This window comes from Lepisosteus platostomus, chromosome 19, assembly GCF_059453375.1.
Source record: "Lepisosteus platostomus isolate fLepPlt1 chromosome 19, fLepPlt1.hap1, whole genome shotgun sequence".
Classification (NCBI taxonomy): Eukaryota; Metazoa; Chordata; class Actinopteri; order Semionotiformes; family Lepisosteidae; genus Lepisosteus; species Lepisosteus platostomus.
In genome coordinates, this window is record NC_142629.1 from 759822 (window position 1) to 782018 (window position 22197).

Consider the following 22197-nt stretch of genomic DNA (forward strand, 5'->3'; position numbering starts at 1 on the left):
TCTCCAAATCATAACTGACACGCTGCATTATCTCAACCCCACTGCAAACTCCAGCCTCTGAGGATAAACAGACAGGGGAAAGTCAATTAGCCCCTAACGAGGGATCAATGATAGTAATGTGACCCTCCCTCCAGTTAGCATAACTGGCTCTGAGTAATTACCCTGCTTTGTGCCCCAGACAGGAAGGTTAAACCAGGAACAGAAACAGGAGAGCAAAGTAAAGTCTGAGAGGGGGGGGAGAGAGAGATCAGGGTCCACAAAAATGGCCAAGACAAGAGACCTTTTTTCCCCCCCACGTAAAAAACTCCAAGCCTAGATGAAAACTCTGGTGTTGCTGGTCACCACTCAGAGCAGCCTGTCCCAGAGTACCTCAGCACCAGAGAAAGCACAAGCAGACCAAAGCAGGCGATTGCAAACCCACATGGGCAACATCTGGCAAGCAATTACTGTGCTTTGTAACTTTCAAAAGCTCAATACTGGTCTCAATACTGCTTTTTTGCCAAATCTCCTTAAAAAAAAGGTTTCGCTTCACGAACATCTATCTGCCACTGCATCAATTAGTTGACACACTCCCCTCCCTGTGAAAACACATCACTGGACTTATCAATTCTGCCTAGCATGAGTCTGGTCATGGAGACTGAAGTACAAATAGAAAAAAGACTAAACAAGACACTTTTCACACATTTAGCCTCTCGCACCTTGGCAAAGAAAGAACTGGCACAGCAGGGAACTGGCTAATAAAGGCAGTTTGCTCTTGCTCACGAGAGAGCAAAAAGAGGCTCCAGATTGTCAGCCCCAAATTAGTCACGAGCCACAGCACAAGTGTCCCTTATTAAACATCTTATAGACAAGTCCCAACAAGCTTTAAATATTTCTAATTACGAATCACCCAAGTAGATTTGACGTTCTATGTAACTCTGTGCCTTTTCACAACCTGACTGCAGACTGTTTTGCAGCCACTTATCAACAAGCACGTCCTCCTGCAGGACCGCGTGCATCACAGCAGCGCCTTGCCTAGCGCTCCCTCCCGGTTGCTGTTTGAATGACCCCAAATACACCTGCACACAAGCACACTGTTCGCCTTGCTGTGACGCGGATACAGGCTAGTCAGAAGAACCCAGAGCCGCCCACCGCCCAGGCTGCAGGTGTGCATCCTGCTACTGTTTGTGCTAAAAAGAAGATGCAATGAAAAACAGCACACAAACTCTTAGCCCACGATATGTATGTTTCCTGTACAGCCTGTGCCATTGGACGTCGTGCATCAATAAGCCTGACCCAGGTGCAGCTCCCATCACTGCAGTGCAGGCGGACGGAGGTTTATTTCCAGGTCCCACTGAATTGATCAAATTGTACGCCTTTCCTTTGTAACTCTAGATTAAAAATAAACTACATAAACTCCTTTCTTTACAAATGAATTCTGAATCCTATTCTGCAGTGCAAATCGCAGCACAGTCAAGAACGACACCCCAATCGAGCCCTCAACGACACTCATGCATGATGTAAGAAATAACATGACACTGCTCTCATCTACACAGGTGGCCATGTGTGTGGGCACCTCAGTCTTACTTGGGGTGTGCCAGTAACTGGTACAGGGCGTGTTTGTTGTCCTCCAGGCTGGTCATGGCCACCAGGAAGCACTTGATGACCTCCCAGGCTTGGCGGCGGTAGCATGGCTCAGTGTTGGCGCTCTTCAGACAGTCCAGGGCAGTCTCGATGGCCTGAAACACACACAGGTGGCCATTAGCGCACGACAAACCTGGCTTGCAGCCACGCATTTATAGTTTACACCATTTGCCCAAATACAAAGGATGATACTCGTGTTCTCTATATGCGGTGCTGAATCTCACCGACATTTCCAAGCAGAGTTAATGCACAGTGATGCTGAGCTTTTAATTGAGCCTTGAGAACGCACAAGTCAAATTTTCTGAAAAAGCTGTATGGCAGCCAAGATAAGATTGCGGCAAGATTCTGTCTGCAGCCCGGAGAGACGCTGACACTAGCACGATGCCCTGCGTTCGATTTCTATTCTCCTCACATCGAGAGGCAAAGAGGAATCATTAATATCTATTTCAGTACCAGGAATTACTTTTCCAAACTAGATCTCAGAAATTGCCAATAGCTCAGGCTTATGATCTGAAGACCATGCATTTAAGTTCCTGATTTTACGGCCGAGACTCTCAGTATTGACGTGATAAAGCAATAAAGTCCAGTGGGATTTCTGCCTGGGCTGTGCGAAGAGGTGGCTGTCTCATCGCCAGCACTCAATGGCCTCCTAACCCTCCTCGCTCACTTGAGCATTTCTGCTCTCCTCTCCCTGGAGCTGAAATGAATCTTGTGTCAAGCCCTCATTTAACTGCACAATTGATAAGAGAAATAGAAAGAAAAAAAACTTTAGAGTTACTTAGCGGAGGAAAGTTGATTTGTTCTCTTAACCCACCCCTATAACACAAGGCTGAAGCACGGTTTGAACGCTTCTGAGCACACCAAATTGAAAGGGCCGTACGGACACTGCTGTTGCGTGTTCTGAAAGGAAAAACCTTCAAGGCAAGAATAAGTGAATGGAAAACTTAGTGTACAGTATCTTTGCTGATCAGATTATCTTCTCAAGTCTGGTATCCAGGCAGTTTCTCTTTTAAAAAGCAGATGTAAATAACGTATTTCCGAGTATTTCCCACAGGGGGAGGGACAGGAGCCGAGGTAAGAAAAAGAAAAGGTGTTTAATGATAAGGCATGTCAGGCAAAGAAAACAGTGGACTGCAGCGCTAGTACTAGAAAACCTTCATTCTTGGTGGGTGGAGATCACATTAATCTCTGCTAATTAGTTGAAAGTTACCGCTAAGAAACGGACGGTATTTGACTGCCCCTCCAGGCTCATTTTCACACAGCAGGGGTCTCGGGAACAGTCAGAAGAACTAAAATTTTCAGGTCTTCTCTACAAAGCTTCTTGTGCTAAACAGCCTATCCGTCCAGGGAAAGCAGGAGTATTTGAGAACTTAATAACGTACAAAGAAAAAAAGGTAAATAGATTAAAAAAAGAGCATTTCAAACCATTTTCCAAAAAGCACACACTCAACGTGTTACAAAATAAAGACTAACTTCACCATGTCTACAGGAAATTAGGTCTCATCCTCTGTTTCCACCGCTAGAGTGACAGAGCATGGGCGACAAACAAACGCCATTTCTGAGAATTCCTGCAAAATCAATTCAAAACGGCAAATAGTCGGGCGAGTTCAACCTCAAGCAGCGAGATGAACTAATTAGCACGACTCGGGAAAGGACCGGCTGGTTGACAGGAAAGGAAGAAGCCCTAATTGAATTGCTGCACCACTCAGCAGGTACAGATGTAGTAAATTAGCACTGGAATGGCACAAAGACAGACTTCACATTTCCTGAATAGGGATAGTTAACATGTACTTAACCATGCCAAAAAAAAAAACGGCTTACATCTGTCTTTACAGGTCTCCAAGTCTCCTACGCCCATAAGCATTCTATTAGCCCGAACGTTTTTTAGTTCCATTAATTACATCTAGCGTTTTACAGCCAAATTACATAAAGAAGAAAGTTATTCACCTTGTTCCTTCCAACAGAGAGAGCAGAATTCCCACACTACAGACAACTACAGCTTCAACACATTTGCCACGGAAACGCAGCCTGACGGTCAAAAACCGCAAAAACATTTTCTTGGTAAGCACATCTTTACTATCTGTGACTTCTAGTAAAAAATTCTAAAGCACAAAACTGGAACTGTGTTAAATATTTTATGTGCCTCATTCAGAGCATTCCTTCTATTGAAGGAAAAACAAGTTGAAATTCACAGAACACACATACAAATGAAGCAGCTTCCCTGGAGCACTGAAAAGCTTTGTTTTAAAACAAATTCTTGCTTAAAAAGGTGAGAAATTTACTGAAAGATTTATGCATCATATCATACATGTATAAACCAGGCTTGAGCAAGCTCATTTTTGCTTTGAATTTCTTTGCTTATGCACAACATTTCTGCCAAGACTTGGACACGAATTGACAAAAAAGTGTGGGCTTCTGTACGGGTCAAGGGGGACCAGTAAAGACACTGAGACACTCCTAACCTGGCCTCCCTGGCAGTCAAAACTCCGTTAGCACTCGAGCTCAGTAAGAACAAGTCTCTCCTGACAGGAGCAGGAGCTGAGTTCGAGTCCCTGGAGATCCTGCATACATCCTGACCCCGGAGCTGACAGACACCTGACCAGCGAAGGAGAGACACTGATCAGCTAACCAACACTTCGACCTGCACCGGCACTGCTCACTAACAGACTCGGAGCACACTCCGGTCACGCCTGGCTATCGGAAGAAGAAGATCTAAACAGAAAGAGTTCGCGCATAAAGCCTCAACATTAGTGTGCAATTTAGGAGTTGGAATACTCCTGAAACCCTGCAGAATAACAATAACAAGATGAGAACCACAGGTGAAGGAACAGGAGGTGCTTAGGAAGTAGCCTGTGGTAACGTCTTGAAGAGGTGCCAGGCACCAAATCGAGCTCTTCAATCCTGTTCCTCTTCAGTAAAGCAACATGAATTATGCAGAGAAAAGCGAAGTGCCAGAACTTTATTTAATCTGAACAGACAGACCTTGATTCCACTCACGGCGTGCAGCTGTAGCCTGTAGCTGGGATCAGCACATGCAAATGAAATTAAGCGGCACAGGCAAAAAAAAAAAACCTGAGATGGCATCCATCTTGCCGCGCGAACACAATTACAGAGATGACAGTTTGTGTTTCCCAGTCGGCAGGAAGACCTATTAGCGAGAGTAAATAATCCCATCAGCTCTTCTAAAGATTGATTAAGGCCAGGAGAAGAGCACAGCTTAAAGCCTGATGATCTATTTAATTACCTGGAGAAGGCACTGTCTCCTTTCAGAGATGCTTTCCTTTGACAAGAATTCATTACAAGTTGAGAACAGTGCCTGCTTTTTTCCTTCTCTGCCTTTGTAATTAAATTGAAATATTGAGTGCGGCTAGAAACGGACTTTTTACAAAGTTGTTTTATTTCTCTTCTTTAATATTCAAATGTAAGCGAGCTTTTATGCAGCGTAATACTGAATGCCTTTGAGGACGAAAAAAACAGCAGTTATGCCAAAGTTAAAATCTCCTTTAAGATCCTGTCTTTGAAAGTCATTACTGAGTAAGTCTGCCGTATTGAACATCTGCAAAATGAAATCACCAAACGCCAGTGCAAGGATTTCACTACCAAGGTCACATATGAAATTAACTCACCAGAAAAACCATAACACATCTAGAACATATTTACTGGCTTGCTTCTGCAAATTCAGAGTTCAGAGCTGGCGACTGGCTAGGCTGTGGCTGGGTCCAGGGCTTGCACAGCTGCTGTATCATGGAACTTCGATGCATTGGGGGATATTCCCATCATTCTCAGCTTCACAACCATTTATTTTTTTCAACTGCAGCTGCTATCTTTCCTAATGACTTTTACGCACATTTTAGAGGTTTTCAATTGTATTTGAATCCATTCAATCTGAAGCTGTAATCCTACCTTGTAGTCTACGCTTCTGTGATAAGCACCAAGTTCCTGTCACCCTCAACAGGGATAAGTGGCTTGTTGATCGGAGACACGTGTATGGTATAAAACATGCTCTTTGCGACATGCGCTTTCTTTGAAATGCACAACATTAAAATACGTTTGATAGACCATTTTATTAATCTACTGTTCCTTCAGAAACATGGGACTACATTTAAGAGCGAGAAATGGAAATGCTTCCTTACAGGTCGTGGGAGTATGGAACAAGGTACCAAACCATGCTGATGCAGATTCCTCTTTCAAAAACAGCTGGATGAGATGCTGGGATCAAGACTCACTAGCTAGCAAACGGGGTTGATGGGCCCAGGGGCACCTCTCGTTTGGAGACATTTTTACGCTCATGTTAAAAATCCACAGAAGCTTACGTTACATTTCAGTTTTACGTACAAACCTGAGACTCATAGGTTTTGGACTTCAGACTTTCTAAACCGAATTGTTACCTGGTCTCGTTCTTTATTGCAATTGCCACATAACTTAGAAGCCTTCAAAAACACAGAGGGCACAAATTTCCCTTGCGTGCTGCCTTCATGCTAGCGTTTGCAGCTATTGACTCTGGCACCGCTAGCCAGCCCCCCCGCCTCTCTCTAATCTCTTGCCTTCCTAATCTTAATTTAAGGAGAGAAGTTGTCATTCTTGTCCCCGGGCAAAACTGCTAACAGTCAGAGAAGGCAATTTCCTCTCAAACAGGTCGGGCCTAAGCAATAAAAAAAAATTGTATATAAACCTAATAATTACAGGAAAAGGCGTGTTCCACATTTGATTATAAAACGCAGCAACAGGGCTGAATCCAGAGCACACTGACAAGCTGGTTCCTTTTCAAGGTTTAGAGGAATCTGATGAGAGGCCAAGCATTGGAAAATCTAAAACATGGCGCTAGGGCAGAGAGTCTTCATCCGGATGTGCCAAAGCGCATGTTTGGCCAACTGTGCCATGTGCTGTACACTGTGCTCCCAACAGAGAGTTCTGAGTTACTAGGGAACAGAATACATCAGCCTGATTCACTTAATCAGGGAGCAAAAAAATAAACCTAAAACATTCTAACAAAAACATCAGAGGAAGGATCCTTTCTGGTGAACATCTGGTTTTATGTCTGTGATTTCTTTTTGCAACATTTGACTTTTTTTTTTTGCTATTGCAAGATCCTGTTAGAAGAGGATGACACGTTTCCAACTGTGTCCTCAGAGAAGTCTGCGTGTGACGTTTCCGTCAACAAACCACATGGTCAGTGAGGCTCAACACCCAGGCCTGAAGAGGTGCCCCACACAGAGAGAGAAGCAGGATGTCAGCCTCTACCCACTAAACTTAATTCTATACTGAACCTGCCCTTAGAAAACAATAACGCGGCTTCCAGTGTCCTCAAGGGTGCAGCTCCAGATCATCACTCCGAGTCAGGCCCTGAAATCCCTGTAGTGACCAGTAATTCTGCCTGTTCAACAACTCCCTCAAAGTCACGCAATCCCTTCCCTACGCCAACATGCAGCTGCGTGTTAAATGCCAAGATCTGCTGCGGCTCCAACTGGTTTAAACTGTTTATTCCATGAAGTCTAAGAGTCATTAACAGTCCAAACACATCTTTGCACATTATTAAATTTGCCAAGCAAGAAAATAATGTTTACATTACACTACACGTGGCAGTTGCTACAACTTAAGGTAAACCTGCCTTAAATTTGGGGAAAAAAGGAGTTCCAGGAAAAAACAAATGTGCCAACATTTTCTGGGATTTCAAGACACATTCTTCCAACACAAGTGAGGTTCTGATGAACTAGGAGAGTTCTCTCTGGGACAGAGCCTAAAGCCACTGGCCCAGCTGGGTGCCTGGGTACATCAGGTGCTCTCCTTCAGGTAAGACATTAAACGTTTCCGTGGAACTGTAGGATCCTTCGGGATGAAAAAACGCTGCATGAATTCAATGCTACGTGAAACTCAAATTTAGAAAAGAAAGCCAGAAAGGAAAATCATTCAATCCCCTCGGGTAATTAACACATCTGAAGAGGTATTTATCCATTTTAAGGCGTACCCGTCCACATCGAATGTCTTATAGGAAAACATCTTTCAGGGAAAGTGGCACATAAACTGTTCTTGATTCCAGGCCCTCAGAGCTCTTACATGTCGCAGATGGATTAAAGGTTATCACCTAACCAAAGCACCTTCCTCCAGAGAAACCAGAACACATTTGCAACCCTCATCCCATCCTGAAGCCTCAACACCTCTTTTCACACCAGAAATGCAGTGCCTCTGCAGTGGAAAAGGGAACAGAAGGACATCAGAGTGACAACGCAGTGCTAACACCAACTCTACACCAGCCCAAAACAACAGTACCGCTGGTAAAAAACTACACACACTCCCGAGGTTGTTAAGTGGAACAGCAAAGTAAGGACTGCATTGTACCCAGGAGAACAAATATCTTATTTTCCATTCAAGCCCCCCAACTCCCCGCCAGTCTGCGGACACACACCGACAGCCTCCTCCTCGGAGAATTCATTTAGAAGTGCATGAAATAAGAAATTGCATCGGTTGACTAGCCACAAGCCGAAATCCAATCACTCACACATTAGTCTCTTAATATGAAATTATGCAGATAGGGTGACCTTTGGAGAACCCCCCACTACCAAGTGCTGAATACTTTCTCAAAAAAACAAACTGAAAGGAGAGAGGAAAGGGGTGTGTGTGTGCGTGTGCGCAATGCACTTCAAGCATTAACCAGATCAGGCCATCAGCCTCTGAGGAGCGTGTGTGTGCCGCTCAGTCTCAAGAAGAGTGAGCTTTCACAGGAAGTGGAAGCCCTCTGCTCGTGCAGCACATTCCTCATGCTGCATCTCTCCACCACTCAGAGCGAACAGCCCAGCCACAGCCTGATGCACCAATAAACACAGAAGCAGCACAGAACCAACATGCACAATTTGCTTTGTATTTGCTTCCCTATGGACCGCAACTGGTTTGGAAGCCACGGATTGACATTCCTACTTTCGCAAAAGCATGGGACCATCCCGGGCAGGGGGAGAGAGTGGGGTACCTTCTCCATGGGCAGCTGGATGGAAGCCTTGCAGTCCGTGAACTCGGCGGTGATGCTGGGGCCCAGGACCTCGGTCACCACGTACTGCAGCTTCTGGGACTCCTTCAGCATCTTGCGGTTGCTGCCGCCGAACTTCCCCAGCACGCGGTACGCCACGTGGGATATCGTCTCTGCTGGGTTCCTCAGCGTGCGCCACAAAGCCTGGTCCCCAGGGAAACAAACAGCACAACAGCATCAGATCCCCCCAAACTGGCCAAGTAAACAGTTCCACAATACAGCGCTCCTAGGAGGCAGTAATAATGTGTTCAGTGAGTTGCGGAACAGGGCCCTTAGCAAGAAAGCAGCACCATCAGATCAAAGATCTAAACAATCCTCACTTACTGAATACTGTACAGTCCCGCTTCAAAGCGAGCCCTGGTGCTCTTATTTCTCTTCCCAAGGGTAGTTTTTTATTAAAAGTGTAATCGTATGAGCTGTTATCGTCTGTAAGAACCCCTCTGGTCTTTCAGGACAAGCGAGCAGAACGTAGGCGTGGGGCTCTACCTGCATGAGCTCAGCGCGGACAGGCTGGATGTGGTCGTACAGGAAGTCGGGCTGCAAGTTGTCCACGCAGAGCTCCAGCGTGCGCAGGCCCTGGCTCACCAGCGTCTGCGAGCCGTTCAGCGCCGACACCAGCGGGTCCATCAGCATGGGCAGGTAGGGCAGCAGGGAGCTGAGGCGCACGGGCACCGTCAGGCACAGCTCCACAAACAGGTCCTTCATGTGCTGCTTGTGCAGGCCGCTCTGGAGCATGTTCAAGCCTGCAGGGGCCCGCGGACAGAAACTGGGTCAGAGGCTGTCCTGCCTTCCATGCGCAATTCCAGATCTACCCAGAAATCAAACTACAACACTGAACTAACAACAACTACAATATGGACTCATTCATACTAATGCACTATCAATTTGACTCTCTTTTACTGAAGCAATCTGAATGAAGTAGCCCGTTCAAGGGTACATCAGCAATGTCCCAGCTGAGACTTGAAGCCTCTACCTTCCGGGTACTAACCACTGCACCACCCTGCTGCCCACCACCTTTCACACACTACAGCCATCAAGGCTGCAGCAGATAATGAAACACTGGAATGAATTGGGGGAACTGCCCCGGGCACAGGGCTGGTAGAACTTACCCTGCAGCAGGTTGGGCAGCAGGGGCAGGAACTCCTGGTACAACAGGTCGTGGCTGCCCCCCCCAATGGAGCGGAAGAGGGCGCGCAGAAGCAGGAAGTAGTTGTAGGGCTCCTTGGCCGACTGCGCCAGCTCCATGGAGCTGTTGACGATCTTGTGCAGGTGGGGCTGGAAGAGAGCAGCACGCAGACGTCAGGGGAGGCCAACACACTGCTGCCCGGCTGGATTCACCCACAGGACACTCAGCTCGGCCGATTGCTCGGGGAAAACGGCTAAAAGAAAGGCTCTGGAAACCTCGACCTGCTCCCATTCAGGGAATGCTCAGTGGTGACCGAGAACAAGGAACTAAAACTGAACTGACCCTCCCTCGTGGAGCCCAAGCTCAAGGGCACAGGACTCGGCCCTGTGGAACCCAAGTGATTTGCCCATTAAGTAACAGAAGAGCTGAAGCCTTCCGTGTTTAAAAAGCTCTTTAAAACCGCTGCTCCATCTCGCCATTAAACTCTCATTCCTGCAGTCAAGACACCCCGAAGAGAAGGGGGGGGGAAACGTAGCAGATCACAGGGAGAACAAATCAACACGTTTAAATTGGAGTTACAGATCATTAAATGCTCACAACCTTGAGCTGCATGATGCTGCTATTGACGAAAAATGAGAAGACACACTTTCGTTTTTTATAACAAATACTATTTTAAAGTGACCTTCACTTCATACAGCTTGGGTTAAGGCATCAATCTGGGAAAGAAGTGCCATAGCTTCTCACAGGCTTGACAGAACTCATTAAAATTCATTCAGAGCTGCTGATACCATTCCAGCTTTCAGCGGCACCATCAGGCCTTGTCAGAGAGCTCTGGGCCACTGCAGGATACAAACACGAGAATAAGAACCTGATCTGTAAAAAGAACCAGGGCAGGCGAAGGAGGCTGAAACTGCAGCTTTGAAAAGGGCATGAAGAAGAAAGACAGCTGTTAGAGCACTCCTGCCGATATCAAGCCTTCCAAAAGGGAACACGCTCAAGAAACTGGAAAAACCATTAGAACTGCCAGACAAGAAACGTTAGCAGCAAAGCAGGAATTAAAAACCTAAAGAACGGAAAGAGAAGATCATGACCAGTTTCTTTAGAAACCATCTCTGAACTAGAGTCAAGCACTGAGGGAAGCATAGGACAGCCAAACCAGAATTGGCACAACACTAAATAAAAAAAAACTCAGAGACGGTTCCTTTGACAGCTCGTTTTCCAGAAACACACTAGTCTGCAGAAAGATGTGTCTGTTTGCATTAGGAAAACGTGAGCTTAACAGTCGACGGAGAAGAAGTGCGGCTTTTCGTTCTGGGCGATATCTCCTCCCGCCCATCGCCACCGCCAGGCCCTCACCTTGAGCATCTGCTCGTTCTCGGCCGCGAAGAGCGAGACGGAGCCGAAGACCAGCTTGAAGAGCTTGAGGTAGAGGTTGGACAGCTCCACGTTGGAGCCCATCTCCGGCAGGCGCTCCAGCAGGTACTCCACCAGGATGGTGGCGAAGAGTGCCGAGGTGGACAAGTTGGCGAGGAAGGAGTTGGCCACAATCTAGAGAAGGACGAGGACAGAAAGTCACTGCCAAGCTAAACCTCCCCAAAAACAGGTTTTCCACAGCCTACCATTAGCCTTTGGAAATGTATTCTGATCACAAGCAGCATGATGTCAGTTACATGAAACAATCAGGCTGTAATAAGTGACAGTCGAGGGGGGAGTTTACCTGCAGGGCATAGTTCTTGGAGATCCTCTCCACCATGTAGGGCACCGTGGTCTGGAAGATCTCCTTGAAGGTGAGGGGGTTCATCATGGTGAAGACCCCGGCGAAGTGCTCCAGCACCTCCTTCTCCTCCTTCATCCGCACCGTCTGGCAGTTGGCCACGCGGATGTACGTCTGCCCGTTCCCAGCGATCTGCACCTGCAGGGCGGCACGCCGGATCAGCGTGGATTGACTCAAGCATGCCAGAAACAAGGCCACTGCGCCGCTTAACAGCACGCTGTCAAGTGGACCGCCATAACTATCCAGTTAGACAGATTTACGATGTTCAAGTTTACGGTCATACGTACCTGAACACAATGAACTTCTTGAAGATAGGAACATAGTAGCAGCTATAATTTTAAAAAGCATTTATATGACAATGGTGTGCTAAATTCAAGTAGTGTCAGTGTTTTGAGCTCAGTGCAAAAACAGAGGGACATAAGCGTGGGTAGGAGGATTTAAGAGGTGGAGCCCAAATGACTGTATCAGCCACGGCTAAGGCTCGTTCGAGCTTTGTCTCCCTTATTCACTGAGCTTCCTCTGTATTTGTGTTCTACAAGCACACAATATGGGTGGCCCTTAAAAAGGTAGGCCACCAGCTTCTGAAGGTGAGGTCCTCCTACCTGATAGATGTCCAGGGCCTGCATCGCATATTTGACCAGTTTGATGTAGATCTGAGTCTCCTTGGGCTGCAGCTGCTTGTTAGGGATGAACTGAGCCTCTGCAAGACAAACGGAAGGTATTTCTCTGAAGACACGGCAGGGTGAGCAAAGCAAGCCAAGAAACACAGACGGACACAAGACCATCAACAGAACAAAACAAATCCCTCCTGTATTTTGTCAAAAGGGGACTGGGCCTCAACGCTCTGCTTGGGAAGCAAGTTCCCAACACCCACCATGTTTTGCGTAAAGAACCATTTCCTGTTCTCAGGCCTAAATGAAAGACCTTTTTAGTCTGCAATTGCGGCGACTGTGAAGCCAGAAACAGCTCCTTGGGTTGACCCCATCAGTACCCCTTAGGAATGTATACACTTGCATCAAATCTCCTACAGCCTCCCTCGTTCTTCCAACGACACGAGAATGCAGTAATCCCTCCGCACTCACCTCCGGGCGCTTTGCAGGAGGTGATGCCCCAGGTGATGGTCTTCACCCCGCAGACCAGCGTCTTCACCAGGCTGCGGCAGTCCGACACCTGGAAGGTCTGTTTGTCCTCCTTGTCTTTGTCTCCCTGCCGGTCCAAGGCGGCGGCTGGGGGCGCAGGGATGACCGGGGTGGGGGGCACAGGAGTGGGCACGGGGGTGGGAGCAGTGGGGGTGGCCGGCACGCCAGGCAAGGCCCCGGAGTCCACCACGCCCATCTCCGACTGCGGCTTGCACTTCTTGAAGATGGTGACCAGCTGGTACCGCGCGATGGTGTGGAACTTCAGCACAAACACCTGTGAGACGCAGACAGGGAACACTCACTCGTGACCGCAAAGCAGAATGAGCTGCCGTCTGACACCAAAGCGCTCTGGATGTGTGGCGAGCTGCGTATGCAAAAGTACCCGCAAAAGATGTTTAAATGGAAATAAAACACGCTCTAATTGAAGGTTCACAACATAACTCAGGTACACCAAAAACTTCCAATACTTCTAAAACAGCAGCACCAGCTGCACATTCGGTGCATCTTTTCCATATTTCTCCGTCGAGCATTTACGGCTGTTTGGTGGGGAAAGGGGCAGCAGCCAGACAGTTTCAAAGAACAGCAAGTGATTTCCCATGACAGTCAAGTCACACCAAGCGCCAATGCCCTTAAGCGCTTAATATCGCAGAATGTATATGATGAAATATTGCACAACACAGAAAAGAGACAAAATGAGTCCCAGCGACTGAATGACAGTTTCCAACAGCTCAGGCATCCCCCCCCCCCCGTCCCACAGTGCAGAGAGAGGCCCCGCCCACACCCCCCTACCTCCAGCATCCTCATCAGGACGTCCCGCCCGTTGCCGTTCTCCTGCTCGCTCTTGGAGCGGATACAGTCCACCAGGTTGAGCAGCAGCTTGCAGGACATGGTCTGGATGCTGCTGGGCAGCGACTCGTCGTCGATGTTCTTGGCGAACAGCTGCACGGCCAGCGAGAGGTCGTTCAAGGGCAGGTTCTGCCGGACATGGTGGACCAGGTCCGCCAAGGTGCTGTAGGCCAGGGGCCTGAGAGAGAGAGAGCAGTCGGACCGTTTCAAACCACGGAGGAGAGGTCATGACAGATTACAAAAGGGCACAAGATCAGTTGTTCTTGGACTTTTCGGCCCCGTTAAAAGCACTTGCTACACAAAATTATGGTGGTCAGAGCACCAGAAACACAACTCTTCTGCTGTGGCGCTCTTTGATGGAGAAGAGCCCACCCGATCTCGAGAAATGCCAAACTCTGGTCTAACCTTGTACGGTACTTCTGGTTGCTCTTATGAAAATAAAGCAGCGCTTCAATCCCAATTAAAGACCAAAGGAGGGCTTCCTAAACCCCGCTGACAGAAAAATATTAGACATCAGATCCCAAGCCCCAGACTTCAAGGCATCTGTCAAATCTTCAGCCGAGCGATGTGAAAGAAGAGCCCTGAACAGGCTCCGTCAACCTGGGTAATGCAATATGATTCTGAAGGCTGATTCAATTAAGAAAAATAAAGGGGAAATAAAGGATGATGAACTCTCCCTGGATGAGTGGAGTCAGGCTGACAGGGCAAGGGGAACGGGCATACTGACAAACCCACAAGGAGCTCCCTGACAGCTTTGTGCCAGGAGTCCCCTAGTGGCTAATAGCTGTAATGACTACCTAACAAGCAACGTTCCACATCTGTTCCTCCTGCCATCTCAGAGAGCCAATCTACAGCCCGTTAACATCTACTTCCACTGCTCAGTGTAGGACACAGGGGGCAGTGCCCATGTCTTACAGGAGGTATGGAACTAACCTTGGACAGCGCACCACCTACAACCACATCAGCACAGACAAGCGATGAAATTTATTTCAAGATTTTTAACCTTTTAACTCAGCTGGGGAGCATCCAGTCTAATTGTAAGGAAACTTTTTGCCGCATTTCTCCCACAGTGTCCCATTTAAACACACAACCTCTGGGAAATGGCTCAAGTCTCCCACTACCACAAAGCTCTCGCGCAGCAACAAAACCGAACGTCGGTAAGACACACAAATGAGCGCTTGCGTGCTAGGTGAAGACACTGCCTCCTCGGCTGATCCACGCCTTCATTTATTTTCCCTTCTCTCTCCCATACTCTCTCCCCACCCTGGTTATACCAGATTCGTATCCCCCCACGAACCAGTAAATAAAATCCCAAGTTAGCCTCGTTACCTCAGAGTCTCCCGAGCGGTGTATCCAGAGCCGATTAGTATGGACTCGTCAAATAGCTTATCCATGCATGGAATGAATTCTGTAATACAAATTGTCATTGTTACTTACACCCTCGCCACGTCTGAAGCAAACATGAAGGCAATTAATTGTAAACTCTTTGCAAGAGATGTACTTTCAGAACCCCAAACACCTTGAGTATCACACAGAAGCCGAGAGAAAGCAGAGAGCGAGTGGGGAGGCGGTGGAGGGCAGGGGGAGCAACTTAGCATGCCTAGAGTGTATTTCTGAAACCGATGCTATTAAAATCCTCCAGAGTGACAATTAGGAGGGAAGTGTCTCACTTCTCCTCTCATTAGTTCCTGACGCTGATGTCAGCAGGAGCCCCAGAGAGCCCAACAGGGGCGTTCTGGGGTCCGCCGGCCTTGCCATGCCGCAGAGGAGACATGACAAGGGAAGAGTGAACCCCTCCTCCTCTACGAGCACCCCCTTTCCCCACTGCGTCCTGCTGAGCAGGGCAGGAAGCAATGAGCTCTCCCCATCATGCAACGCGGCAACAGTCACCAACGTCAAAGAAAAATGGTCAAAGCCGAAGCTTTAAAGAAGAAACGGAAAATATCCTCATTAATGTCCTCAACTGGTGGGCAGGAGTCAAACAAAGACCTGCTCTGAGCCTTCTGCACCAGGCTCCAGCCGCTGTGTTCTTCAGGCACCGCTTAAAAGCCAGTCGTCATACTACGCATTGTCCTTTTGAAGGACAGACTAATCCTCCACGGTAGCGTTCTTCTGCGAAACGGACGTGCTGGCCGTCCGCCGCAGGCGCCACGCAGGGGCAGAGAGCGCACTTACGGCTGCGCAGGTCGGTGGTCAGGATGTGCTTGGCCGCGATCAGCAGCTCCTTGCGCAGGTGGGCCGTCTCCGAGGGGCAGTTGGAGAGCAGCTGCAGCATCCCCTTCACCATCTGCTGGGAGTACTTCGCCACCAGGTCCTGAGGGAAGGAAGAGACACCGGAGGAAGAGGAGCGTTTAGTCGCAGAGCACATGACACAGAACAGCAGCAGCAAGAGATGAAGAAGAGAGTTCAGGGGTACCTGATATATGCGGATAATGTAGGCCAGAAAAGACAGGGTTTTAATCTGAGCCGCGATGAAGTCAGCATACAGCTCCTTGTTGTACAGCTTGTGCTGCCTGCAAGCAGAAGTTCAGCTCATGACATTAAATGACTTCACTTGTGCTTTAAATACATTTCTACTTTTTTTTTTTGTCATCAAGTCTAGTATATTTCTAGCTGATGGTGGAAAGCTGCATGATCTGGGCTTGCGTGAGGGACTGTGGCGCCCTCTGGTGGCAGGATGATTACCTGGCCTGAGGAGAGACTTGGAGCATGATCGTGTTCATGATGAGAGGCACAAACTCCGCCACCACATTGTGAATGTTCAGCTTGTAAAGCTGCAAAAGAGAACAATGCAATCAGTTGGATAGAAAATAGTATTACCAAGCACAGGTTATTCATGTACTGCACATAGAAGAGCATATACACAAGTGACAACTTCCATCTTCCCATAATCAGAAAGCCACTTTTTCCTGGAAAGGGTCACAGCAACCTGGAGCCTATCCTGGAAGCAATGGGCATAAATCAGGACTGCGGCCAGGTCAGAATGGAGTTCATCCCCAGGCGACACACACACACACACACACACACACACACACACACACACACAACCAACTTAGCACCACAATTAACCTGCCAGAGTGTATTTGAAACTGACCCCAGCGCCCAAGAGGCGTGAGGCAGCAACGCTGACAGCCCAGCCCCCATGCCTCCCCCCAGGTGCTAGCCAACAAACTCGGCATGTAACAAATTACTCCTGATTTTACGTTACAGTCAACAGATCTTCAACTTATCTTTTCCCTGTCTCATCCTACTGAAAGAACCTCAAGCCCCCTCTAAGGGCCTTGCCTGGAATAATTAACATCCTGACAGAAAGACCGCAACAGAAATGATGGCAATCGTTTTCCCTAAGGAAAGACCTACCTGGTACATCAGCACCACAATGATGGGCAGCTCTGCCAGCACCTTCAGGGACAGCGAGCCGCGAGGGATGATAGTGTGCTGAAAGAAAGCGCAGAGATAGCAAGGGCTGGGGCGCGCTCAGTCTTTTTGTGTGTTTACGATTAGTGTCGTTACTGGCAACACGCATTCCGAGTCGCAGCCAGAGGTAAGCCAGAGAGATTTACACCGGCACCTGGGCACGGGGAGTTCTCGGACAATCAGGCCAGATAAAGCACACATGTAAAATTACTAGCCTAAGAGATCTTCTCTTTCTTGAAGCAAGGCACAAACAGCCCTGAAATCTTTCTTGTTTTGTCCTGCCTTGGTTGTGCCAGGAAGCTGAAGTGTGATACACAGTAAAAAAAAAAAAACAATGCTGCTCACACCAAACCACACAGAAGGTGCGCCGTTTGTGGCCTATAGTTTAACATCTACCCGCACAGTGCTCGAGCTGTTGAGCGTTCACGCGCGCCCGTGAGAAAACGACAGGCGGCCTGGGCGCGAGGGAGCCTCGGCATGGGCACGTGCGTTAGGGTGGCGCAGCCAGAAAGGCCAGGGTTCCGTCCCTTCGAGCTGACCGCAGGTGTCGGGGAGGCAGAGCAACACTCACAGTCCGCGTCTCGCTGTCCTCTCTCTCCGGCGCGGTCTTCACCACCACGGACGTGATCATGCCCACCATTTCAGGCGAGGGCACCGTGTTCTCCGCGATGGCCTGCGGGTTTTCGAAGTAGCGGTTCTGCCAACAGAGCACACCAGGGCAGGACTGTAAAAACGCAGGCCTGAGACCTCGGCAGCTCAGGAAAGGGGGAAATACAGAGAGAATCATTGACCACTTACCACCACCTTGGGCAGCTCCTTATAGATCTGCTTCACAAAGTCCAAGAAGTGATGAATCTGTGGGATGGAGATTGAAAGGTACATGTTTCTGGTGAGAGGGGAGATTCTGCTTTTATACAATCGTGGGAATGGTCAGAAAATAATATTGCAACACTCTATGAGGCAACAGCACCTGAGAGAGGAGTTTTGATTTGTGCAGGCTCTCTATTTCGCGATCAACCTTATTGTTAACTTAACTTAAACGACCCTTTGATAATTCTAAAGATAGCTAGACAAGGTACTTCCAAGTCTGAATCTTTCAATACATGCCCGGTTTCAGATAGTGCCCTTTATACTGCTCCGTTTGAGCCTTACCTCTTGAGTGATGGGAGGCCGAAACTGTTTGTGCAGCTCGATAATAATTCGCAGGCAGATCAGCACGTTCTCCTCACTCTCGATCTGAAATACAGAGATTACAGGCTTCATCTTGGATACACACAACGACCACAGAGCCAAAACACTTTGACCCGCAGCAGCCTATGAAGTTTCATCGCATTTCCCTTCCTTTCAGTTCCCAGTTTTGGGTGGGATCAAACTGGTCCTCTCTTGTCATTTCAGCTTATATTCTTAGCTCCTCATTTAAAAAAAACAATTAAAATACTGAAACTGCAGTGTGAACATTTCTACATTGAAATTCTTCTACTAGGAGCTTCCCAAGTAAAAGTGACCAAGGCTCCTCTGCTCAGCACAGCCCTGGGGCCCCTGAGGTGTCCGGCCAGGGGCCAGCTAAGGTCCTCACCTCCAGGAAGCGGAACATGACAGACAGGATATTCTTGGTGTGGGGTCTCAGGTGCTCATTGGTGGGAATGCGATGGATTATTTCCAACACCAGCTTCCTCAGTTGCTGTAAAGCAGACACACATGTACGGGACTGTTAAACATCAACGCAGTGCGACTCAACAACAAAATCAGCATTTCTAAGACATTTGCTCATGCTCATCTTCTATCATGAACTTTCTACAACTACTCAAAAAGTACATATTACACACCTTTTGGAGCGCAAGTATATACCAGATTCATTTTTCTGAATGGCCCCAATGAGTAAGTCATCAGCACTTAGTGACACAAATTAGCTAGACAGTGACATAAATTAGCTAGTGCTCTGATATCCGGAGCTGATATCTTCAACTTATTCTGTACCGACTTCACACCGGGCCACAACCCTCCCCTCATAATGTTATCGGCATTACTGTGCATAGTATTCTAGGGCAACAGGTCACAACCCTGGTCCTGAAGGAACACTGTCTCTATTTCTGGAGCAAAATCCTCTGAATGTCTCAGAGGCTTCTGCTTCAGCCAAGTTCTTCAACGCGGATTAATGGAATTTGTCCATCTCTTAAAATATTGAAATTGGAATAATTTAATCAAAGTGTGTTGGTTCAACTGTAAGAAAGTGGGCCTTTGTAGAAGGGAAAAATAAAACTCATTATGAGAGAATCTGATACAGAGTCACTCCCACCAGTGTCTTTTCATTACAAACTGATCACATCCAGTTAATAGCATAACAACACGATAACATCGTAACATGAGAGGTACTGGTAAGCAAGCTCAGGAGTCAGTGCTTACAGGTTCTATAGGCTGCGGAATTAAAATAATAACAAATAAGAGCGAGTTCAGCAGGTGCAGACACCAGCAGACTAGGGGAACCCCTGCTCTAGAGAGGCGACTGCAGGACATGGTGCAAAGAGCAGACCTGTGCTGGCTTCTCCTGCAGGAACTGCACCTCCCCATCCTGCAGAAACGTGAGGAAGCGAGGGATGATGTGCTCTAGGAACGTGGAATATTGCGGCGACGAAGTCACATTCTGAAAAAACAGATAAAGCAGTCGGGTGAAACTGCACAAGAGCACCAGCGACAGAGCCAGGAGGTCTGGGGCAAAACATGTGTCTGTGTCTGCGTCTTCCCCCCCCCCACCACCAATACAAATCAAGTGATCAATTTCCGAGCCACAAACAGAAAGATCTCATCTTTCTTGATTAATTCCCAAGTCACACAGAGTTAAAATGAAATAAAAACATACCTCAAAATTTTCGCTCACTTCCTGCATCATCTTCAGCTTGGTCTCATCAGCTGTAGGGAGAGCGAGAAGTGTTGCGGAGGGGTGAACAGGTACCGCTCACTCAGTGTAATACCTCACTGGCTCAGGGCTACAGTACCTGCAGAAGCTCTCAGATCTTATCAGTTTAACTTTCAGCGCCCAAACAAAGAGGTCCAGCAGCTCACCCGCACACCCACACACTCTCTCACACACACACACTCCTTCACCCGTACAGACTCTCGTGAGCCCACGTGCCTTCCCTCCGCTGGGCTAAAGCACATCGCTCTCATCACAGGACTTCTGCACAGTGTCACTTCAGGTTTCGGTCCACTGTCCTTCACTGGTGAACTTCCTCCACTCCCTGAGATCCTTGAACTACAGATGAAAACGCCAGTCCTACAATACACCTCAAGACAGCACCAAAAGGGAAACCGAGAGCACACCTGCGCCTCACACCCCGTGCTTAATAACGGCAGGACCTGCTGTCCGGGTGCAGTTACTGCAATGCCATGACTCAGGGGTTCCCAGTGCCGGTCCTGGTGCCCCACACACCATCACACCTCCATCAGATCCTTGTAGCCTTACTTCATCTAAGAAGTTGCTTCAATTGCATATTGGCATTTCGTCTCTAGTCACGAGCTTGGGATTTTACTTCACTTGTAAATTACAACAGTCAAAGCTCCAACAAGTTCATGAGCTGGGAACTAACAGTTCACATTCATCTGATTATTATTAAGCCCATGAAGGGTTGGATGATGTAACGGAGGGCTCGGCTGGAACATACACCAGCAGGCGAGTGGGTCTCCAGCACCAGGACTGGGAACCACTGTCGTAAGCAATATTCGAGTGCCCTGATGCCACAGGGCAGGATTGACAAGTGCACACAAACAGGAGCTGTGGGTGTCGGGCAGGACGCCTCGGGCACTGTCTGGAGGGGCAGCAGCACAGCTGGGCCGCGAGGGAGACACTCACGCGTGTTGCAGTCCGTCAGGGCCGCCACGAACTGCAGGTACTTCTTCATCAGCGTGGTCTGGTCCACCACGGTGGGGCTGGGGGTGGCGACGAAGGCCATGGCTCCGACAGGACCGAGCACTCACAGGGGGCGGCGTGGAGCAGCAGCACCGCCGTCTGCACACCTGGGGGGCAGCGCACCGGTCAGGAGACCCGCACGAGCCGCCCGCTGACGGGCAGAGTCCTCCACCGCGAGGCAGCGACTGCGATTTCATCTGCCCATCCCCGGGGTGGGATAAAAACAGAAACCGCGCTTCTCCACTCAGTACAATGAAATTGCCCCTCTGAACTATAATTCGACTAATTTTTCCCCAATATTAAAGTTTACTTAAGTGAAGTCTGCCAATTTGTGTCGTTTGCTTCCACTTCTTCAAATGACACCTCCATGAAAATAATAATTGGTACATATACTAATTCGAAAGAGGGGTTTGGCGTAAAGGCTTGAAAACTGGAAACTACAACCGTTGTCCGAATTTCACACTACAGCTTCATACAAAGGTTTTATCCGTGTTCGAATATTTCTTCAGCATGAGAAAAAATAACCCCCCCACCGAAGAGGTCAGAGACACTGAAATGTTTCGTAGTTGAAACTGTCAAACGTTACAAAGCGAAACAGAAGCGCCGGCTCAGCAGCAACAGGAATCTCTTCACTTCTGACACGAGTGATAATGCTAAGGTGCAACTCAGGTGGTGTACATGTGCGAGAAATGGACAGCGAGGTTCATGCTATAGCCCTGCGAAGGGGGAGTCCAGTGATACGGTTTAAGAGGTTTTCAACGAAACGACCAGCAGTACGAATGCGAAAACAACAAACGACGACAGCAGGCACCCCGCACGGGTCCGGGGTCCGGGGTCCGAGCCGAGCGCGGGACGAGCCGCCGCACACAGAAGCAGCTGCGTCCGGTGCTCACGGCGCGCCACAGTGCAGCCGACAGCTCGGGGCTTATCCGAATTTACCCGGGTTTTACCCTTTCGGAGCAGCGAGCTATTCGTGAATACAAAATGAGTTCTTTAATTAAATACCCTACACTTCAAAAACACTGGGCGGCCCCCCCTCCCCTCTTGTCTCGGCCCAATCATTCACGTTTTTTTCAGTTTCCTGACACAGCGGGGGCCCCTATCTCCAAGCGCACTCATCCATGAAACATTTAAAAACACATATTTGCAGAGCACCGCGTCAAAACTAACGATATAATTTGTTTATATTAAAAAAAGTAACAATCACGCCTCAACTCACCCGTTCAACACAGACAGGAAAGCGCTCCACTACGACTTCCGGCGATGCGAGTGTAGGTGAAGTGGTGCATGTGTATATCCCATCGCCAGTAATTTTCTTATTCCGTAATTAGGACTACAAACAAGACGGAA

At 48.3% G+C, this 22197-nt stretch overlaps 1 protein-coding gene across 2 annotated transcripts in view; it reads right to left on the reverse strand.

Annotated features, from left to right (window-relative positions):
• The window catches only part of trrap (transformation/transcription domain-associated protein), a 99182-nt gene extending 77019 nt beyond the window's left edge, over positions 1–22163 (reverse strand). For both annotated transcript variants that reach the window (XM_088613409.1, XM_088613408.1), the window contains exons 1-22: positions 22067–22163; positions 20791–20954; positions 19801–19850; positions 19474–19584; positions 18520–18624; positions 18096–18179; positions 17742–17798; positions 17515–17640; positions 16887–16964; positions 16212–16300; positions 15943–16039; positions 15702–15840; positions 14856–14934; positions 13470–13704; positions 12624–12954; positions 12144–12241; positions 11485–11679; positions 11124–11315; positions 9751–9916; positions 9128–9384; positions 8585–8785; positions 1567–1718 (exon numbers count right to left, since the gene is read on the reverse strand). In XM_088613409.1, the coding sequence (XP_088469535.1) occupies positions 1567–1718; positions 8585–8785; positions 9128–9384; positions 9751–9916; positions 11124–11315; positions 11485–11679; positions 12144–12241; positions 12624–12954; positions 13470–13704; positions 14856–14934; positions 15702–15840; positions 15943–16039; positions 16212–16300; positions 16887–16964; positions 17515–17640; positions 17742–17798; positions 18096–18179; positions 18520–18624; positions 19474–19584; positions 19801–19850; positions 20791–20890 (2942 nt within the window). In that variant the 5' untranslated portion in view covers positions 20891–20954; positions 22067–22163. The remainder of the gene's footprint in view (positions 1–1566; positions 1719–8584; positions 8786–9127; positions 9385–9750; positions 9917–11123; positions 11316–11484; positions 11680–12143; positions 12242–12623; positions 12955–13469; positions 13705–14855; positions 14935–15701; positions 15841–15942; positions 16040–16211; positions 16301–16886; positions 16965–17514; positions 17641–17741; positions 17799–18095; positions 18180–18519; positions 18625–19473; positions 19585–19800; positions 19851–20790; positions 20955–22066) is intronic.
• Between the last annotated feature and the right edge of the window lie 34 nt (positions 22164–22197).